This window comes from Panicum hallii, chromosome 5 (genome assembly GCF_002211085.1).
Source record: "Panicum hallii strain FIL2 chromosome 5, PHallii_v3.1, whole genome shotgun sequence".
Lineage (NCBI taxonomy): Eukaryota > Viridiplantae > Streptophyta > Magnoliopsida > Poales > Poaceae > Panicum > Panicum hallii.
In genome coordinates, this window is record NC_038046.1 from 57,389,785 (window position 1) to 57,410,740 (window position 20,956).

The following is a 20,956-nucleotide window of genomic DNA, read 5'->3' on the forward strand; positions in this document are numbered from 1 at the left end:
ATTCGAATTCTGCTAGTGCAAATCATCACAATTTCACGGTTCACGCGTCCAATCATAAACAGATGCAAACTGCCCATGCCATATAGGAAACTAAGATACAAGAAAAATCATTTCACAGTTGGATGTCTGTATACAATACAACCTCGGCCACCAGTTTTCCCATGTCAAGAAGCTCCATGCACAGCAGTTCTCACGGTTAAATTGGATAGACCGATAAGATTGCTAGCCCTCTATGGCCGATGCCCGATGCCACCAATCTAAAGCAACACGGGGGAGGGTCCACCCAGGCGGTGAAAACAAGCTAGATACATCATCTGTGCATAAGTGCATTCTAGCCATGTCTCTTCAGGTCTTCCGGAAGGGCCATCTTCCAAACATACAATCTTTTCACAAGATGTCTGAACCACGTTACAACCAGCGAAGGGTCATGAGTAGCTGTGAAGAAGATGAAGAATCATCGTTAACGGGAGAAAAATGATTATGTATCACTTGCATTTTCCATGGAAATGATCCCACTGATTTAAAGTGCACCCCATATGAAGCTGCTCAGCCGAATATGAGCTCATGCTTGAGTATACTATCTCAAGCGAACAAATCATTTGACATCACAATGTACATCCGTTTACTTTAGAAAGAAAATAGCAGCATTTGACGTAAACAAGCCTACCAGATTACTAATCACATGGATAAAACTGAGCAGAATAATCATTTGTTCATAATATTTATTCAAAGACTCCAAGCATCATAAACATTTGCTCATGCAGGTACCTGACAAGTAAACTTTGGCCACTATGAAACATCACAGCAGTATTACACTACTGAAAGTACATCTTATGTAATAAGATAAGAAGGCAAGGAGTAATACCTATTATACATCGTATGTGATCCCTACTCCAGAAATTCTTCCATAAGACCCTACAGTAAGTTGAGAATCACATTATTACCAGAAGAGATAGCGATTGAAGGATATTGCAAAGAAACAGATAGCAAACCTGTGATATAAATTGTTCAGCATCTGTGCGCCTTAGGAAATGGAGTGAATTCTTGGTCAACGATACAGAGTGGTCACCAAGAGATACTTCGCCAATGTCCTCCAGCACCCGAACCTGAATGTAAGGATCCTTGGGAGGGACCATGTCCTATAGAAAGAAGGTATAGAAAGTCTGATAAATCTATCTCATTCCTAAGAAAATATAAGATATAGAGAAACACCATACTACTGTCAAATCTATATCCATCTCCGATATGTATGACTTAATGGCTGCAGAGTGGTTCTTAAAGTACTCTTTCTCTGAGAAATGGAGCTTTTCTTGAATATCGTGAGGAAGCACGGGTCCAACTTTCCATCTAAAACTCTGAATAACTTCTGCTCGGTTGTACCTGGTAGGATATAATGCTTTCAGCTAAAGTACAGTTAAACCAATTTTAAGCATGTGATATCAGCGTAAAACAAAGAAATGGAAATTTTGCTCATCTATGAATATATAGATTTGTACATGTAGGCCATGAGGCATCTTTTGTTACGGAGCAGGGAAAGATGGTGGATAGCTGCACCATAGTGGTCCTCGTTTCTAGTTGTCTCAATGTCTAAGTTCTGCTCCACCATTTTCCTGTCATAAGCCAGAGCAAATCAGTAGATTGTATACTGAAAATGCCTATCACCGTTTGATGGTGATGGTCGACATTCTAGTAGGAATGTAGGATACCAATTACCTGATCAATGATTGAAACTGTGAATTGTGCTCATTGCACTCTCTAATCACCTGATCAAACACATCACTCTGCGCATTTTGAGAGACTGGAAGTTAGGTATTAGATAAACTAAAATGAACTGTGGCTATCAAAATCACATTGCTTCTGATAATGGAAGAATACTATAGATACTTTTAACTTAGTTTTTTGCGCTATATAATGGCAAAATAGTATAGCATGCTGAGCTGCTACCTTAATTTCCTTCTGAAGATTTCATAACACATAACTGTTTTACATCCATTTCAAATACACATGCTAAAAAATATTATAACAAGCATAATGAAACATGCAGTGATACCTTTTTATGGAAATTCACAGTGATCCTATGTCATATCGGACACTTAAGACACCAGGTCAAACAAAATTGCAGCCTTTCACAAACACAAACAAGATAGAAGCAGCAATCACTCTGATTCCAAACTAGTAAATGCAGTTAAGTTCAGAGAACCAGGAAATACATTGAACGGCGCGAGCTGGCCAGCTTCAGAGGAGTCGATCTCCTTCAGCAGCTGCGACGCACGCCTCCCATACATCCTCCTCCTCACCCAACGCTGGCACTTGGGTATTCCGACACAGCTGAGCAAAAAAAAAAAGGTTCAATCGAAAAGGCAAAAGGCCCAAAATCAATTGAATTAAAGTATAAATTGTTCACATTAAAGATGTCTCAACTAATTAAGAGAAAGTACAAAGTATTAAATAAGATTACAGGGAACTTTGTGTTCCATTATGGCTTGGAAGCATTTTGTCGTTCATGATGCAATAGCTCAAGTATTGGTCCTCCATCCTATTTCATAAATTATTCTTCACATAATTCATTGAGGGGAAAATCCTCTCAACACTAACAGTTGCTACATGAAGAATTAGCGTTAGAAGTTTGTACACAACATCATGTCTGATGTTCTTTGTTATTTCAACACGCATAATAGAAAGCTCAGCATGATTTCTCACTTGTCTGATAAACCTTTCATCTCTAAACATATCGGTAATGAAGTGGTCAAGTTGAAATAGTTCTATGCTCGAGATACTAGGATAAAACAGAGCAAGCCTAACCGAGTTTACCGCTAATTTCCAAATGCTTCTATTGCAAAAAAAAGCATCTCCGCCAAAACAAGGATTTCAAATCAAGGTATCACCGTTTGAGCTTGTGCGTTTGGCGGACGAGCTCGATCCCCAGACGCGGATCGCTGCTGGCTACCCGCTGCGACGCTGCCACCTGCCAGCTGCCCTTCTCCCGCGCGAGCGCTTGTGCCGCGTGGTTGGATGGTCGCGCCGCCGGTTGCTTCCCTAGCCGCTAGGGTTTGGTCCGACTGGGGATTGGGGGAACAGCGGAGGAGAAAGGCGAGAGTGAGGTCAAGGCGTGAGGCCGTGTGCGCGCGAGATAGAGGGAGGTGGTGGGCGTGTCAGGCACGGCCTTCGGGGCTTCGGGCCGCCGGGGACCGCGGGACGGGACGTCGGATTTGGCAGGATCGGAGAGTGGCGGCGACCGGCGGTGGCGGTGGAACGGGAATTTGGTGCTGCTGCGCGGGAAGAAAATTGATGAGGTTTGAGGGCTCGAGGCGGGAGGATACTGATTGGCATCCCGGACATAACTACTACTGACATTTTCAATAACTTCAGATCGTTTCCACTTTCCAGTGTTATATGAACATTTCCCTGACCAGTTCAAAGAACATGAGATCCGAGAAACAGAGACCGGAACAGATATTTGAATTCCTGCTAATCATCGCTATTTCAAGCATCCAAATCATAAAACAGGTGCAATACTGCAATCCATAAGGAAACCACAAACTAGTTAGTACATCATGTATGCATTCTAGCTACGTCTCTTCAGGTCTTCCCGGAGGCCGTCTTCCAAACATACAATCTGTCCACAGGATTTCTGCACCCATGTTACAACCAGCGAAAAGGTCACGAGTCCCTGTGGAGAAGATGAGGAACCATCATTAGCAGGGAAAAACTGATATGCATCGCTAGCATTTCGTGAAAATGATCCCATGGGACTCAAGTGCAATTAACATCAAGCTGCTCAGCTACATATGGGCTCATGCTTGAATATACTATCTCAAGTGAACAGCTCGTCATATCGTTTGACATCACAATGTATAGCCATTTACTTTAGAAAGAAAGTTGCAACATTTGATGTAAACAGGCCTACCAGATTACTAATCACATAGATGAAACTGAGCAGAATAATCATTTGTCCGTTCTCTAGAAGAAAAGCATGTTTCCATAACATTTATTCAAAAACTCCAACCATCTTAAACATTTGTTCATGAAGGTACCTGGCAATCTTAATATTTCTGAAGGACAACATAACAGTTAGTATCAACGTCACCATGGCGAAGCAAAGGTGCTCCAAGGAGTGGCCACTAATGAAGTACCGATTCACACTGTAAACCTTCCTGTCAGCGAGGCCTTCAAATCTTGCCAGAAGGTAAAAGCCTGCACCAGTATGTCAACCAAATAAGTGTTCAATGTGAGTTACCAGATTTGAATGCAAGGATCGGTTACAGTTACCTGTAGCAAGGAACCAAAATCTTGAGTGTGTATACTTTGGAGGAAACAAGAATAGCATTGCAGGAATTGCAATGCATGGAACAAAATTCAGAATCACCCATAAGCGCATATCATCAAGAACCCTGATCAGCCAGAAGAACATATGATGATGATTCATTTCCAGTATTTATTTCGAGATAAAGTGATAAACCATAAGAGGAACAAGCTGAAGGAGTGGTTGACGTATTTATACCTTTCACACGCACTGCTCACTAATACAAGAGATAATAGTGAAATCAAACAAGATAGTCCAAACCTCTCATCAACTCTTTCAATTACCAATATTGACAAAAGTGAGGAGGAGGATATCATCATCTGCATCGCAAGAGCATCCATTAAACATCCATAACTGGAGAAAAATATTTGATATTCATTTATCCTATTGGCTAGATGCCAATGAAATATTCAAATCAGATCATTTTTACTGATTGCTACTCTAAACTTGAAACACTAGAATGAAAACCCGGTTATGCACAGTTTTACATATGGTCAAAAGATTTACATAAATTGCAAACGATAAATTTTCTCGAACACAAATTTCGAACCGTAATACATCCAAACAGTGCCCAACTTGAAAACACCTAGGAATGAGTAAACAGCAGATAAGAAGATGACAGTAAGAAAGCAGTATCCAGATACCGGCAACCTGTCCCATATTAAGCGGTCATCATCTGGCTTGAGGTGATAGTAAGCTGAGCCAAATGCTGCTGCTACATTCCCAGCATAAAAGAGGAACCATCCCAAGGCCTCCCACCTTAAGCTACATAATTCCACAAAGTGGCATGTTATCATTTTGTCAAATTTAATCCAACGGAAGGAGTATGTTGTCATTCGTGATTGCAAATTTCTTTACACGGAAAACCAGATTTAGTATCATATGAAGTGGGCATTTTTCAAACAAACAGGAACGCAACACACACATTTGATTTCTTGGCCCTTTTTTGAAGCATCTCAGCCTATTTTACACGGTAGCAAGATTGGATTACACATTCCTAAAGCAAAGCATCTGATCAAGCAAGCAAGCAGATGCCAGAAAGCATAGCTGAGTTATTCAAACCTAACAGCAAAGGATCTCGGTATGATTGATGAGGTGACATTCTCATTTAACACTGAGTCCACTGAATTAGTGGGATCTCGTTGGGGCATGGTAGGTCATGGCTAACCCTCTTGCAAATCTTAACTAAAGCAGTAGTTGTTAGATATATACTACTGACCTATGCTGAGTTCCGAGGCTCAAAGCATAACTGGGTACTGCTATACTGGACAGATTGGACTCGTCTATAACCACCATATCTCTCAAAAAAAAACATTGGTCACCCCAATTCGTCGATTTCAGCATCATCGAGCTGTTCGCTTGACCCACGTGTAATTAAACCAGAACACAAGACAAACTTCAGTCAAACAAGGGGTGAGGGAGCAAGGGCACCTGACGCCGAAGCACCCACTGCCGCAGAGACAGAGGATGAGGCCCGGGACCCCGGCGAGAAGGAGCGGGTAGGCAGTGAGCACGTTGAGCGTGTTGGGCACCCCGAGGAGGTTGCGCATGTCGGCGAAGAGGTGGAGCGCGGGGGAGTGGCGGAGCCGCGGCGTGGCGACGAGGAGCAGCGCGGAGGCGAGGACGGCCCCGCCGGCGAGCGCGCGGCGGCGGTGGTTCTCGCGGCGGAGCAGGGCGGAAGCGAGCGCGATGGGCCCGGCGCCGGGGCCGCCCCGGCCCCGGTGCGGGGGCAGGTCGGCGGCGAGATGCATACGGGGCGCCGGCGGTGAGATGCTGCTGGTTGCTCCTCACGCAGTCGGATGCGCTGGTTACAGGCTTGACGGGGAGTGGACTGGAGGGCTAGATTTCCGCTGCTGGGCCGTGTTTGCGACCATGGGCCTTCTCTTTTCTCTTTCTCAGTTAACAATCATGTTTGTTTTTTTTTTTTTGCTTGTGTTTCAGTCAAATTGTTTTAGCCAATATAGTAGTCCACTTTCAGTCAAATTGTTTTATCGTAATCGTGTCTAGAAAGAATGGAAATTGGGTGCAGAAGCATAAAATTTCAGCCAAAGATGAAGATAGAAACCTGGAGGCAAATCTGGATGAAAAATGAGCGCCCGTCAGTCGAATACCAGACCCAGCACAGCCTCATACAACCCCAACGATCACTGATCATTCTGTTTCGCATCATGCAACGGAGGCAAATTACAAGTAACTTTATGTTTTTCTTTTATTTTGAAGTGGCTCGAAAGCATTCTATCTTTGCTGACACTACTGGCTCGTGTGGCGTCATGCATAGTCCAACCAAACGCCGTACGCGTCACATGCCGCGGCCGCGCCCGGGCTAGTAGCTTTGCAGCTGCCTGCAGATCACGTCTGAATCTAGCTAGCTAGCCACACGACCGAGAGCTTGGACTGTGGCCTGTGGGCTCGACGGAGATCTGTGCCGGCTGTTGCTTTCGTAGGTATGGTACAGCCAAGATCTGGGTGGGATCTAGCAATATCCATGGAACAGCGACAAGCGATCCACTGTGTACTCTGCTGCCGAGATCAAAACATGTCAGTGAATGTCCCATGCGTGAAAAAGAAAATGCAATCTGCACTACTGTTTCGTGGTCAGCTTTGCCCAGGGGCAGATCCAGAAAATAAAGATTGGAGGGGCTGACCATAATAGATGAGGTCGTCTTCTATCTCCAACCCCCAATCTTCCTCTACGGTGTCTAAAAGTTAGCCCGCGGGGGGGGGGGGGGGGGGGGGGGGGGGGGGGGGCGGGTCCTTAAGATCCGCCACTGCTGCCACCTGCCAGCTAGCTAGACTACCAATCGCGCGACATGGTAGGCACAGTCCAACTGTGGTCGCAGTGCAGGCGCGTACCCATCCCGCTCGATCATCATATCCTAGCACAGATATCCGACGACCTACGTGTCGCGACCGAACGCACTGACGATGAATCCATCGACCAGCGCGCGGCAAAGGCCAGCACGTACGCGCACGAGCTGCCGCTAGTAGCACTATAAAAAGGAAGGCATGCATGACGACACGAGTAACGAATTGCTGCTCGATCGCTGCACCCGCTGCCACCTAGCTGGACTGCCAATCGAGCGACATGGCAGAAACGGTCCACCTATGCAACATCGTGGTGCTTGCTGTTTCGGCGGTGCTGACCATGTTTGCAGGCGGCACTGTTCCTCCTGCAGCTCCTCCACCCCCTGTTCCCAATCCGCGGCATCGTGGTGCCACCGGCAGCGGCGGATCTGGCCAAGAGATGTATGGGGTTGATATCTTCTTCCCTCCTTTTCCCCACCCCTTCTCTCTTTATATTTTCTTGTTCTCCCCTCTTCTGGTTTCCTAGTTCCCTTTGCTTCTAATGGAGGTTGGAGGCAGGTGGCTCGAGCCCCCTTAGCCCCCTAGATCCGCCGCTGGCTTTGTCTACTACACGTGTAATACTGCTTCCAAGCAAGTGAAAAAATGCAAAAAGATAATATTTACTACAATTATACATACTCCCTTCGTCATATGAATAGTGCAATTCTAATTTTTTCAGACATATTAGTGGTGGTGTGAAAAGACTCGTGCCCTCATTTGTTTACCACGTACGGTTAGTTTAAATGCGCAAATTAAATCTGACCACCGAGATCTAATTTGTTGGACTGTACTCTTTGTGTGTGATTTTTATTCAAACGCATGATTGCACCATAGCTACGAAAATATACAATTTATCCATATATACACACACACAATTATACATACATGTACATTTATTTATCTATATATACAATTATGCATACGTATATGTACATTGCATGAACAAGTAGATCGTCGACCAGACATTGTTCATATACATCCAGGGCACCATTATATGCAGACAGATGCTGACGTTACACTGTTCCAGCGTTCAGACCTGCTCGAGGTCGATCAACTGTGACGACGTGCGTGCATTATTACCTAACCTAGAGACACAGCTACAGTGCTTAGTAACTGTACCACCACTGACTGATCGAACCACGCATCATTTCATGCGCGTGAATCGACGATGATCAGCTAGCTAGCAGCTAGGCAGCAAGTGGGTACGAGAAAATCCTCTGGCCGCGCGACAGGATCGCGTTGGGGTCGTACTTGCGCTTGCGCCGGGCGAACCTGTCCCACCTGCCGGGCCCGAAGTGCCGCGCCGCCCACTCCGCCTGCGTCGCGTACGACGGCAGGTACTGCGTGCACGGGATGCCGGCGTCCGCGCAGAACCGCGCGACCTCCGCGTTCTGCGCCTCCATGCGCGCGAGGTCGCCGGCGGCCACCGCCGACCGCAGGATCCCCACCGTGTAGAACACCTCGTCGCCGTCGTCCTCCGGGAACACCGCCGACATGGCGCCGTCCCACCCGCGCCGGTTCATGGGGTAGACGAGGACGGGGCCCATCATGGTGCCGCCGCCGCGGCGGAGCATCACGCCGTGGAAGACCCCCGCGGCGAAGTCCAGGATGCTGGAGCGCGGGAGGAAGAGGTTGAGCCACGGGTGCGGCACGTCCCAGAGCCCCGCGGCGCGGAGCTTGAGCTCGCCGGCCCGGACGCGGTCCAGGAACTCCACGTACGACACGTCCTGCACGAACGCGAAACCCCGCGCATAACGCAGCTCCCGCAGCATCACCTCCAGACCCTGCACATACATAGCGATACATTCTTCATTAATCACGTAATCACCTTGATCATCTAATTAAACCCTGTCATGTATTACTAGCTATTTATTACTACACTATAATCTAGTTACTGCCAGGAAATTAAGGACCTGTTTGGATCGGCCACCAGCTAATTGTAGCTATGGTGGATCCAAACGGGACCAGCTAATGCGCAGTTAAACCTCTTCTAGCAAGCTAAATAGCAACTATCTGATTCAACCCAGCTAATTTCAGCTAATCAGCTAATGAATCATTAGCTAGGTAGATCCAAACAGGACCTCACTAGAAAATTGCTTCCACATTTAAACTAGAAACCATCCATGTCACATCTTGGGTGTACCCTGCTATATACTTAGCTATTCCATCCTTTGTTTGCATGTATACTTCCACACATGTTAAAAATGGTACATGTCAAGGTGGGGGGCTAGTGAAGTGACACTGTCACTCTGAGGCTATATGCTGGCTAGGCATAACATGTTGTGATGCATTGCAATTGCAACTTTGCAAGTATATAGTATATAGAGAACCCAGTCTAGTATAGCAGTGCTAGCTGGCAGCTGATAGCTAGTATTGTATATAGAGAGCCCAGTCCAGTCTAGTATTGCAATTGCAACTTTGTCACGTTGTGTGCAAAAGATCCGGGCACTGTTCCTGCCATGTGTGCGAGCCGGGACCTGCGAGAGTACATGCATGTCAACTTGCAGCCTGCTGCTGGCAGGCCAGCCAAGCCATGGATGCTTCATGTGGTGCTCGAATGCTCGCACGGTCCCTTTCGTGGAAAACCATGGCCGCCCCAACTGATCTCGATCTGGCTGGTAGCTAGACGCTAGCTAGTGCACTTGCATAGCTCGTACGCCCGGCACTGTAGCTGCGGGTGTGCATGCGAACAGATCCGGAAGAAAAAAGATCGGTGTGACTGCGGCCAGCAGCTGCCTGGCTAGCCCTGTAGCGATCGAGCTTGTTATGTGCATGCTAGCTGTGTGGTCGCACATTTATGGTTATCGTCTAGCTTGTAGCCAAGGTATACTTTCTGCATTTGTAAATGCTTATTTATTTTGGTGGGCACAAGTCTTATAATAACAGGAGTATCACATCACGGGGCTACATAGCTTGGATGATTGTGTTTTGTCTGGCTACCCCATAGTGGCCATGAATTATTAGTCTTACTAACCAAGTGAGTGTAGTGCTAAAACGTTTTCACGAGCAATAATTGAGTTATTTGTAGCAAAACATTATTTTTTTTCACCACTTTGTTGTATCTTCTTTTTTTTTCTTTTCTTTTTCACGTGCGGCATCTTCTTAAACAAAAACAAATTAGAGCTTGGTTCCACCGTATCGGAATTTTAATCGCCAGCTAGAGAGGTTTAATTAGTAGTGATATTCCTCCGGTCCAAAAGAGTCGCTTTATTTCAAGAGAAAAAACTGCAAGTTACATGTGTATAACTTATTGTCATCTAAAGTAGAGTGTAACTTATGTATGAAATTGTATTATTGGCAAACTCGAATGATCCTTTTTAAGATTCCCCCAATCTAAAAGGTCACTACATGCATCAGAAGCAACTATATTTGATTTGCGATAGCGACAAATGGAAAGTTAGGCGTTTACTTTTGATTTGTTATGACGATTTAGCTTATGCAATGTGTGAGTGATGTGTGTCTACTCTAATCATCGCAAAAAGAAAGGAACCTTGCTTTGTGTGTTTATTTTGCTTTGTGCTCCAGAAAAAAAGTGCGCGAAAACCTTGCGAAAGATATGCACCACAAGGCCCCGACAAGGCCAGGCCAAGTACGATGTTGACGCTGCGCGACTGTTCATGCATGCTGCCCCACCAACTTTGCCTCCACCTTTGGAACCATGCATACGCGAGCGTCACAGGCTCACCGTTGGAACCTCGATCAGATCAGATCGAGCAGTAACCCCATCGATCGATCGATCGATCATGTGGTTGGCGTACGCACGTAGAAAATGGTGCCCGGGCAGATGATAAGGTTACCTTGTCAACGTCGGCAGCGGTCGTGTCGGCGGCGCCGCCGTAGTAGACGGCGCCCTCGAGGCAGTACAGGACGCCGCCGGCCTCCTTGGCCAGCGCCGCGACGCGGGCCGCGTCGCCCTCCGAGAAGAAGGACGACGGCGGCTGCGAGCGCCAGCTCCCGATGAGGCCCTGGGAGTCGGTGAGCACGGAGCCCTCGACGTAGTCCATGACCCCCGCCAGCGCGCCGCGCTCGGCGATTAGCCGCTCCTGGTCGCTCGTCAGCGCCGCGGCGTCGGCGTAGAGGAGCCGCACCCACCGCGCCCTCGCCGGCGCCGGCACCAGCGGGATCCGCGCCCGCGTGATGAGGCCGAACTGCCCCAGCCCGCCGAGCACGGCGTCGAAGAGGTCCGCTTGCTTCTCTTTGGAGCACGTCACCATCTCCCCGGTCCCTGAACACGAATGGTGTTCGCGCAGGCACGAGCGATCGTCGTCAATCAACCCCAAGTCCATGTCTAGCATCCGTAGCTTGTGACGTGACTATGGATGTACAACGACGATGATGTACTACGTACCGGTGACGACGTCGAGCTCGAGGACGTTGGATATCTGCGGGCCGTGGCGGAAGGCCTGGCCGCTGATCCCTGCGTTGGAGAGCGTGCCGCCGACGGTTAGGTGGAGGTAGTCCGTCCACGAGCGCGGCGTGAGGCCGTGCGCGAGGGCCGCGTGCAGCACGTCCACCCACAGCTGCTCGCCGCCGGCGTCGATGTAGCGCCCGTGCACCGAGACGGCGAGGCGCGCGACGGAGGGGCCGTCGGCGCTGCGCCCCAGCGACGCCATGTCGACGACGACGCCGCCGGGGGCCGTCGCCTGGCCGCCGGTCGAGTGTCCGCACCCCCTCGCAGAGACGGGGAACGGGGAGGCGCTGGCGCTGGACGCCCGCAGCAGCGCGGCGATGTCGGCCGCGCTCGACGGGTAGAACACGGCCGCCGGGCGCGCGGCGTCCACGGACGACGCGTTGGTGCCGAAGTCGGTGGACGCGAGCGCGGTCGCGGCGGCGTCCGTGCGGATCCGCCCGGCGGTGACGCCTTCGAGCTCGCGGATCTGGTCGACGACGGACGTCGTGGTCGGCGAGGCGAGCGTGGGCCGGAGGATCGTCGCCATGAGCACTGCACAGATGAGAACAAAGCCGAGCTCCGCTGCCGCCATGGCGATCATGTAGCTAGCTTTCTCTCCTCTATGTCTCCAGCTCTAGCCTCTCGTTCTGAGCTCGCACGCAGCAGTGGGGAGAGCCCGGCGGGACGGCCTATAAATAGCCGCGCCGGACTGCAGGTCTTGGTGTTAGGCACGGGCTTTAATTGGTCAGCTGCGAGAAGCGAGATCGACGAGGTAGCTGCCGGCCATGATCCAGCGCATTATCTCCGACGACGACGACCGGTGACTTAGCTTGCTCGGAGCTGAGCTGAGCTACCAGCTGCTGTGTCTTTCGAGATCTGTAGACAAAGACCGAAAGATATGGCGCCGTACTAGGTGATCAGACACGTACGTACACCGGTGATCAATCTTGAGGTGTGTGCATACGTGTGAACGCGAAGAGGACTTTCGACCTCTCCGGAAAACGACAAGTTCCTACATGCTATCTCCAGGGCCAGGACAGTACACAATGATCGATGAGCAAGCAGCTGAATGGCTAGCAGTGAGCCGATGGGCATTTGGTATATATGCAAATAAAAGGTGCCCAGGCCTTGCAGCATTATCGCTTTACGTCTTCCGTACATCTCTCGGCTCCTTTTGCCATCGGAATCGATCGCCGGACGACGGCTTTTGCATCCTCTTTTGGGTTTGATCGAGGACGATGCTGGATGGAAGAAAGGGCGTAGAAATGGGCAGGCACATCGATCACATATATGGCCAGGCGACTGCCGGCGCTTTCGCAGAGCTAGCTAGGGCATGTGGTGCGGTGACATGACGGCATCGGATGGAACTGTGACACCCATGGCCGGCTTTACAGGTCACCAGATTTTTTTCTCTCCGCCATAGCTAGTATTGGGTCGACAAGGGCCACCAGCGCCCACGTTCTGTGCACTAGCATGTAGCCAACGGTGGGGACGTGGGGTGCACACAAGAAACGACCAAAAGGATAGCTAGGGTTTGGGTAGTCACAAGCTCGAACGAACCAAATCCGGTCGATCTATCAACCGCGTCCATTTTTTGCCTCTTTTGTAAAACAAGGCCATATCGATGTGTACATCTCAGCTAGCAACAAGATGTGCATCGGGAGGGATGGTAATTGATCATGATCCTCGAATTCTCTTCACAATCCAACTTAGCCCTTACATATTTTTAACTCAAAATTATATAAAACAAGAGCCTGATCGGTCTTTTTTTAAGTCCGGTACCACCCCATCGGCATCCATATTCCATCCTACATGCGACAACAATCCTCATAAGATTGTTCATTCATCCTAAATTCCTGATGCTTATAATCATCGATCTGGAAGAAGATATTGATGTGCGCGATTGAGCTAATATGTAGCTGTGCCCGCGTGCCAATTGGTGGACTAGCTAGTGGTGTTTGTTTTGAGGAATGGAACGGCAAGTCATCGTCATCTATCTGCTCACACTTTTGTTCTGGTTTAATTGGAGAGTGGAATGGATTGATCCATCACCACCTACCTGCCCATCGGGGGCGTCTATGCGATTGGAATCATGCATCCTGAATTCCTGATGCTTATAATCATCGATCTGGAAGAAGACATTGATGTGCGCGATTGAGCTAATATGTAGCTGTGCCCGCGTGCCAATTGGTGGACTAGCTAGTGGTGTTTGTTTTGAGGAATGGAATGGCAAGTCATCGTCATCTATCTACTCACACTTTTGTTCTGGTTTAATTGAAGAGTGGAATGGATTGATCCATCACCACCTACCTGCCCATCGGGGGCGTCTATGCGATTGGAATTTATCCAATCGCAGAGGAGCACCCCCGCCTTCCCCCGTCTACCCTGGCTCCGGCGTCACTCTCCACCGCCGCCGCCGCTAACCACTCTCGCCGCCGTGCCGTCCGCCCACCACCGCCGCTTTCTCCTCGCCCCCGCTGGCCACCGCCCACCGGATGTCCGTCCCCGGCCGACTGGCGGCGCTCCTGCGCTGCCTCACCTCCGCCGCCACCGCCGCCAACCTCCCCCTCTGGGGCCGGTAGCCATTGGAGCTCCGGAACTCCGACCCTAAGCTCCACCGCCTCGACCACTACCCCGGCCGCCGACCGCTCCCCACACCTCCCACCCCTCGCCGGCAGCCACTCCACCCTCTCCTCCCTCCCTAGCTTGCCGACAGCCGCTCCCCCCTCCCTGGCTCGAGGAAGAAGATAAACATGACCTCCGACCCTTCTGCGATAGCATCGCGTGCAGGTAACACGCGCGATGAATAGATTCCCTGGGCCCATCCCCAAGCACGGTTCATCTTCATGCCACCAATGTGAATTTCTTGGGACAGCTCCGTGGTAGACCATCCCATTCGAGAGATGATTCCTCTGAGACGAAACTCCACACTAGAAGCTACTGACACGATAATGGAGCAATGTGCATGCATGGTGATATAAATTAGTGGGACACTATAATGTCGAGTACTCTAGCATGTGCCAGCTAGCTCACACATACTAATGCACAAGTCATCTAGATAATAAAGTTCATATACGTATATAAAATATAAATTGACTTAAGACACATACTATAATAAATACTAGAGGCAAAGGTTATTAATTAATTCTGTTGTCGCGCAATGCAAGAAGCCAAAATAGTGCTAACGAATTTATGCAGGGATCGGAGCGGACAAAGAAAGATGGTACTTGGTACCCGGCGCATCAAATCCACTGTTGCGCATTGACCCCCGGCCGCGAGAGGCAAGGCCAAGTGGTGGACACGATCCGGGACGTCACACCCTGCACTGTGTGTGAGGCTGTAGGGCTACCAAGGACAATGCAATGACTCGATCTCGACCGGAACGAGACTACCGCGCGCACACACAAACAAGTAGTGGCTGGCACACACATGCCTCTCCCTCTCCCTATGCCGATGACCTTTCTCCGACGATGCTGCGTGCATGCATCAGGACCCGTTGCACGCACACATTCATCGATCAATGGCGACGCGCCCAGGACTGTACTAGCTCCAACATGCCATCGCCAACAACAAGATCAACCGAGTATCAATTTTTTTTAAAAAAAAACCAGAACCTGCTAGCTACAGGAACAATCACAGGGAGACTTACTTGTGGATGTGAATCCGATCCGAGATCCCACAACCACAAGGCGTCAAGGCCACAAGTACAAGCGCAATTATAGAGCCGTTCCGATCCGATCGATCCCCAGCAGCCAAATAATGGCCATCTATCTATCAAAATAATTGTCGTCATTGCATGGCTGATGATGAGTCTCTGCTGCGAGATAGAGATAGAGAGGGCAGCTGCCTTGCTGCGCTGCTTCGTCCTCGTCCACTCGTCGATCCTAGCTAGCTCGATGACATGCTGCAGGGAACGATAGATGGATAGCAACAAGAGGGTGGGTGCGCCGTCCTTAATCGATCCATCGACCAATCTCCGCGCCGGCGATGGGTCCATCGTCCCCGTCGTCGGTCGTCGTCGTCCATCCATCGCTGGCGGCCAGCTTTCGCGTGCGGTCAGAGAGCGAGCGTGCCGGCGTCATTGCACCGGCGGATCTGGCGCGGCGGTCTCGCGTCGTCAGGACGCGTGCGAACACGCCGGCGAGGACGGAAGGGGCCCGACACGGCCGGCGCCCGGCGACCGGAATGGAATACGAGCGCACTGTGCGCGCCTGCACGGCCATCGGATCCGTGGGGTTTCCCCGTGGATACGGCGGCCGCAGAGCATGTCGACTTGTCGAGCTCGCTGGCGATCGTGTCGTGTCGTAGGGTTTACCGCGCCCGCGTCGCGCCAAATCTTTCGTACGTGCAGCTCGCGCCTGGTGGCACGCGTCTGCTATTCGAGCGCGCTGGCTCGCGGTACACGCGATCGATCGATCTCGTCTATCGTGCGACGGCTTGTATCCGGCGCGATGCCCGCACGTCTCGGCCAGGCCTCGCCCATAGTAGGGCCAGCCGGCCAGGCAGGCATGGACGACGCGCTGCACCACCGGCCGCTGCCGGGGGAGGGTGATGACAAAGTTTTGCACAGTGTATTCGATTGATGAGCGTACCTGAATGCATCGAGCTGACGGCACTAGGCGCCAAGCGAGCGTCTCTTCACGCCCCTACATGCGTCTCATCGTCGCATGTCAAGCACAGAGTTGAGCTACACAGCTAGCCCGAAAGTTGGACGGCTTGAGGGGTCCACGATCTGATGATTTCTAGGCACTGTATGTGCCTTTCCAAAATTTCAGAACAAAAAAAAAATACTGGACCATGCGCTTAATTAGAGATATGAATCTATTTGTATCACACAATCATTATTAAACCATATAGATCTTGATTTTTCAAAGACACCCAATCGTATTTCTGAAAAAAGAAAGGAAGGGGCATGACTCATCGCATCTTGCTGGAATCCTGTCGAGTCGAGCTGTCGAGCCACGGCCTTAGCTTATTTGACAGTTTTGGCACGCTACAGCGATGAGAGAGAGAGAGAGAGAGAGAGAGAGAGAGAGAGAGAGAGAGAGAGAGAGAGAGAGAGAGAGAGAGAGAGTCTCTTCTATCTCTGGCACGCACACGGCACACATGAATGCTACGACTATCTGATCCGTCCAGATCGTCGATCGATCGTGTATTCAGGATCTGGAAGAAAGCTGCTGCTTTCACAACATGTCAAGCAAAAATGTTTGATCTCGTGAGATCTTCAGTACGAGAGATCCTGGTCGATCTCTGAAAGTAGACCTGCGTGCATATGCAAGCGAGATCTTTCCACAAGAAGCTTACACTATCTGATCTCCTTTATCTTTGCACACATGTAGATGTCGATGTCTCTTTGGATGTACAGGAGTGCAGGTACCATGCATGCGTGGTTGCGAGTTTCAGCGCTTGACTCGGACAAGGATACGCTGACGCAAGCAACGTGTTTTACAAGTAGGATATGGTACATGCATGCATGCATGTTCTCTGGATTTGATTGGATGATTGGATCGGATCTACCTTGTGGAAGAAAGGCGAGTGATTTCATGACATCATGGGCGACAGATTCGATCGTGTCGCTACCTACATGACATGCGTGCCTAAGCTAGCTAGGGAGAGGGCATCATCTTCTAGCTAGCTAGGAGCAAATAAAGATGCCCGACGATGCATGTGTATGCTTTGTGCACGTCTCAAAAATGCAACTCTACTACTAGAAAGTTGCTCTCTTCACATGCACGTAGTATTTTACAGTATTTTTAATAATATGATGTGGATTCATGTATGAAATATACATATATATATTATTATTTGGTCAGTTACTTTAATTCTTATATACCTGCTAATAAACGTGAGCCATTTGATTTGGCCGTCCAGCGCCGTCAACGATAATCATCTCCAACCACCCTTCACAAGCACGATACATCATCACCGAGTGGACGCGAACATCTAGCTGATGCTAACCCATGGACGATACGTTTCTTCAATTCCAGCATGCGGATCCGCGTGAATCTTGCTTTAGTTTCTCGATGGATACGGGAATCGTCTATCAAAAGATTGACATGCACGCATCATTCTGTGTTAAGGGTGTAGATTGGTGACTCTTAGATGCACCTCCAACCCTCTTTATTTCAAATATTTGTGATACTTTTTTTTTCAAATTGAGATCTCATTTTAAAGAAATAGTACAAATATTTAAACTAAAGAGAGTGAATTGAAGATACACCTAAAAGTCACCAATTTACACTACTATTCTGTATCTTATTAACAGGCGACCGCAGTCTTTCTGTAACCAAATAGCTGATCAACAAACACTTCCAAGCAAGAAATAAAAGGAGATGTTGACACACTGTTGAGTTTTAACAATGTTTATTAGTATAGTCAGTTTGTTGGCTAAGCTGCTTCCTGGTAGTACCTGATGCAATACGTATGTCCACAAACACACTACACAATAACGCAAAGTTAGCAGTTGGGCATCTAATAAACATAATATGATTTGTCACCTAGCTCTCTGGTACGTAGACCACACATTTTACACTCTACATCCCTAGGCCAAATTTTCTTCAGTACCCTGCTCAGTTGATTGGATCCTGTCCTTGTAGATTTGCCATCAGAAGAAGATTCTGACCTTCAAGGGAAACTTAGCCTTTAGCCATCGTCCTTTCGTGTCCACCATTCTAGTGAGAAGGTGAGTAGTTGTGTTCTATATCCAATTAATTTAATGATGTCGTCCTTGCTTTTTCCATGACGTGCCCATGCATGTGACCGAATCTATCTGCTTTATCTGAAAGCTCAACAACAGTCTCTATATATACTTGAGATCCTTCATCTCCTACCATTATTCATCCAACTCTAGCTGAACAAAATTCCTTCTAAAAGATAAAGAAAGGGTAACGATTCTTCCATTTGCCAACACTACTACTCTATCCACACCAGCTCAACATAATTCAGCACTGAATGAAGAGACGTAACATACTAGTAGCTTGTAGCTAGGTGGGTGTCGCTAAGCTAGCTGCTACGTATCTCTGTAGTATGCACGGCAACACACGGTGATTGGACTGGAGAGGCGATGGGTTTAAGGGGTGTTTGAATCCCGACGGCTAAAATGCAGCTCTATCACATCGTATGTTTCGATGCTATCTAGAAGGACTAAATATGAGTTAATTAAAAAACTATCACATCGTATGTTTCGATGCTATCTAGAAGGACTAAATATAAGTTAATTATAAAACTAATTGCAAAAGGTTAGAGCTAATTCGCGATATGAATCTATCAAGCCTAATTAATCTATCATCAACATATATTTACTGTAACATTGTATGAGCTAATTATGGATTAATAAGACTTAATAGATTCGTCTCGTGATTAGACTAGAGGTTATGCAAAACAAGAACATTCGAACACGAACTTCCATGACAAGACAAAATGCTAGCTTCTCTGTAACTGTAACGCATACACTTCCGTGTTTGTCCCATTGACGAAGAACCTATGGATTCGACTTGTTATGCAAGATCGAGTATCTAACCACAGTTCTCGGAATAGCTCAACCTATTAGACAGTTGGTCCAGACCCATGTATTTCATTCACCGAATGCCGTGGCTTCAAGAGTACCTTCATTTTACAGCATATAGAGGTGTACCAATCCCACCATGATCGCCAGAGCAAGATTCATTCTTTAATCGCTACCGGATCAAACATGAGACCAGCATCCTAAAAAATAAAAAAGGATAATTTTATCATTAATCTATATTTTAACGCTCCTAGTTAGCAACTAGATATTCGCTTTCGTGGGAAAACGTGGCTGTTCGCGCGCGGCATGCTAGGGCTGGCTTAGCTAGCTCTTCCTGCTCACATCACATGGATCATGCACACTGGTCCAAAGATGGGCTGGTTATTGCCTATTAGGTAAACCGTGCCTGATGAATCGCTACTTATTTCTAGCCAGTTTATACTTACCTTAATTTTATTTATAGAGAAATCATTAACATGTACTGCTAACTTGGAGTATTATTACTTTCTCATCAGTTGTCACGAGCCGTCGAGAGACTCTCATAATCGATCTTAGCTTGCTACTAGTAGCAAAGTCAATGCATCATGGCCTCCACGACGCAACCTTGCAATTAACACATATGATTGGCGGTAATGAGATCCTGGGCGGATCTTGGTAGTGTTCGTCTTCGTCGCTAGCTAGTCTTTCTTCTAACTGGCATATATGTGAAGATCTGCATGAAAAGTATGCATGTATCTCTAGTACAGTCATCAAGGTCATTTTAATTTTCTAAGATCCGCGCGGGTGTCAGATCAGAGATGACGATGCGTGATCTGCAAGACACGATCTACTGAGTGATCGATCGATCAACACAATCCTCTGTGTGTGTGTGTGTGTGTGTAACCCTAGCCTGTCGAGCGATCTCATCTGTCGAGCATATGGTGGATCGTGTGCAGAGAGGATTCTGATGACGATCGGTCGATCTCCATCAACCATGGCCGCCGCGCGCATATGTATGATCGATCTACTGATATGCATGTCTCCTTGTCGATCCATCGAGCATATCATGACTCGTCATCAAATCTAGACCGGATCGTCGCCTTGACATTCTCGGAATGCAGCGCAGCCAGCAGCTGGTACTTACTTACTACAATGGTCGTCAATCGTTTTTTTTTGTGCTACCTACTGACCTACTGTATTAAGTCAATGAATGTGCCAGTGCAAGATCGATCTAGCCAAGTAGTCATATACTGAAGATTCGAGCATCCGTATCGAATTATCGATCGAGAGCTTCTCGATCAAACGCTGACGTACGTGTCAGTACTCCCAATTCTCAAAGAAGAATGCGACGCGTGCGTGCAACTGTTTGCAGAACTGCTGGTACAGTGGGCGAAACTAAGCTAATAACGTACTAGAAGAAAGCTGCTGCTGCTGCTGCAGATCGATGACCGACGACGAAGACGACGACGTGTGAAGACTGAAGAATTTGTTTTCGTCAGGCATACATATATTGGATTCGCGGGCACGCAGCAGGATATATCCTCACGGGATCTTGCTACGGATATGTAGCTTGACCAGCCAGCTGCATGCATATCCGATCCGACATGACCATACTAGCTAGCTTGCGACAGAGAACACTGGCGGACAGGACTGTTTCTCCACCTCTCTATCGGATCTCCTGCTGCTAGCTTGACTGTTTCTTCAGAACCGTACCGGTCTACATACAGCTCATGCATCGTACGTGAAATCACAAAGTCTGGATGGATATAGATCTGATCGAGCTGTCCACCACATACACGATATCTCTTCTGTCCAGCCTAGCTACTGAATGAATGAATGCACATTCAGAAACGAGTCACAGCTCCCTCCCTCGTCTTGACAGAACTAACACCAGCCGCTGGTTTTCTAGAAGGCAGGCCAGACTGATCATGTGTAG

General features: G+C 48.4%; 3 protein-coding genes across 3 annotated transcripts; all 3 read right to left on the reverse strand.

Moving 5' to 3' along the window:
• Nucleotides 1-55: 55 nt before the first annotated feature.
• On the reverse strand, nucleotides 56-3,379 carry LOC112893276 (DNA replication complex GINS protein PSF1-like). The gene is made up of 8 exons (XM_025960511.1): nucleotides 2,886-3,379; nucleotides 2,211-2,328; nucleotides 1,714-1,781; nucleotides 1,497-1,610; nucleotides 1,218-1,380; nucleotides 993-1,139; nucleotides 866-915; nucleotides 56-435 (listed from the first exon to the last, which is right to left on the reverse strand). Exons 2-7 carry the CDS (start codon nucleotides 2,283-2,285, stop codon nucleotides 889-891), a joined length of 594 nt encoding a protein of 197 aa, XP_025816296.1. The 5' UTR covers nucleotides 2,286-2,328; nucleotides 2,886-3,379; the 3' UTR covers nucleotides 56-435; nucleotides 866-888.
• Nucleotides 3,380-3,442: 63 nt separating this feature from the next.
• On the reverse strand, nucleotides 3,443-6,140 carry LOC112893273. The gene is made up of 6 exons (XM_025960507.1): nucleotides 5,735-6,140; nucleotides 4,948-5,068; nucleotides 4,502-4,623; nucleotides 4,270-4,391; nucleotides 4,035-4,194; nucleotides 3,443-3,670 (listed from the first exon to the last, which is right to left on the reverse strand). The coding sequence occupies exons 1-6, from the start codon at nucleotides 6,052-6,054 to the stop codon at nucleotides 3,661-3,663; spliced, it is 855 nt and encodes a 284-aa protein (XP_025816292.1). The 5' UTR covers nucleotides 6,055-6,140; the 3' UTR covers nucleotides 3,443-3,660.
• A 1,948-nt stretch (nucleotides 6,141-8,088) lies between these two features.
• On the reverse strand, nucleotides 8,089-12,294 carry LOC112894412 (cytokinin dehydrogenase 2-like). The gene is made up of 3 exons (XM_025962111.1): nucleotides 11,496-12,294; nucleotides 10,945-11,372; nucleotides 8,089-8,931 (listed from the first exon to the last, which is right to left on the reverse strand). Exons 1-3 carry the CDS (start codon nucleotides 12,136-12,138, stop codon nucleotides 8,335-8,337), a joined length of 1,668 nt encoding a protein of 555 aa, XP_025817896.1. The 5' UTR covers nucleotides 12,139-12,294; the 3' UTR covers nucleotides 8,089-8,334.
• Nucleotides 12,295-20,956: the final 8,662 nt, after the last annotated feature.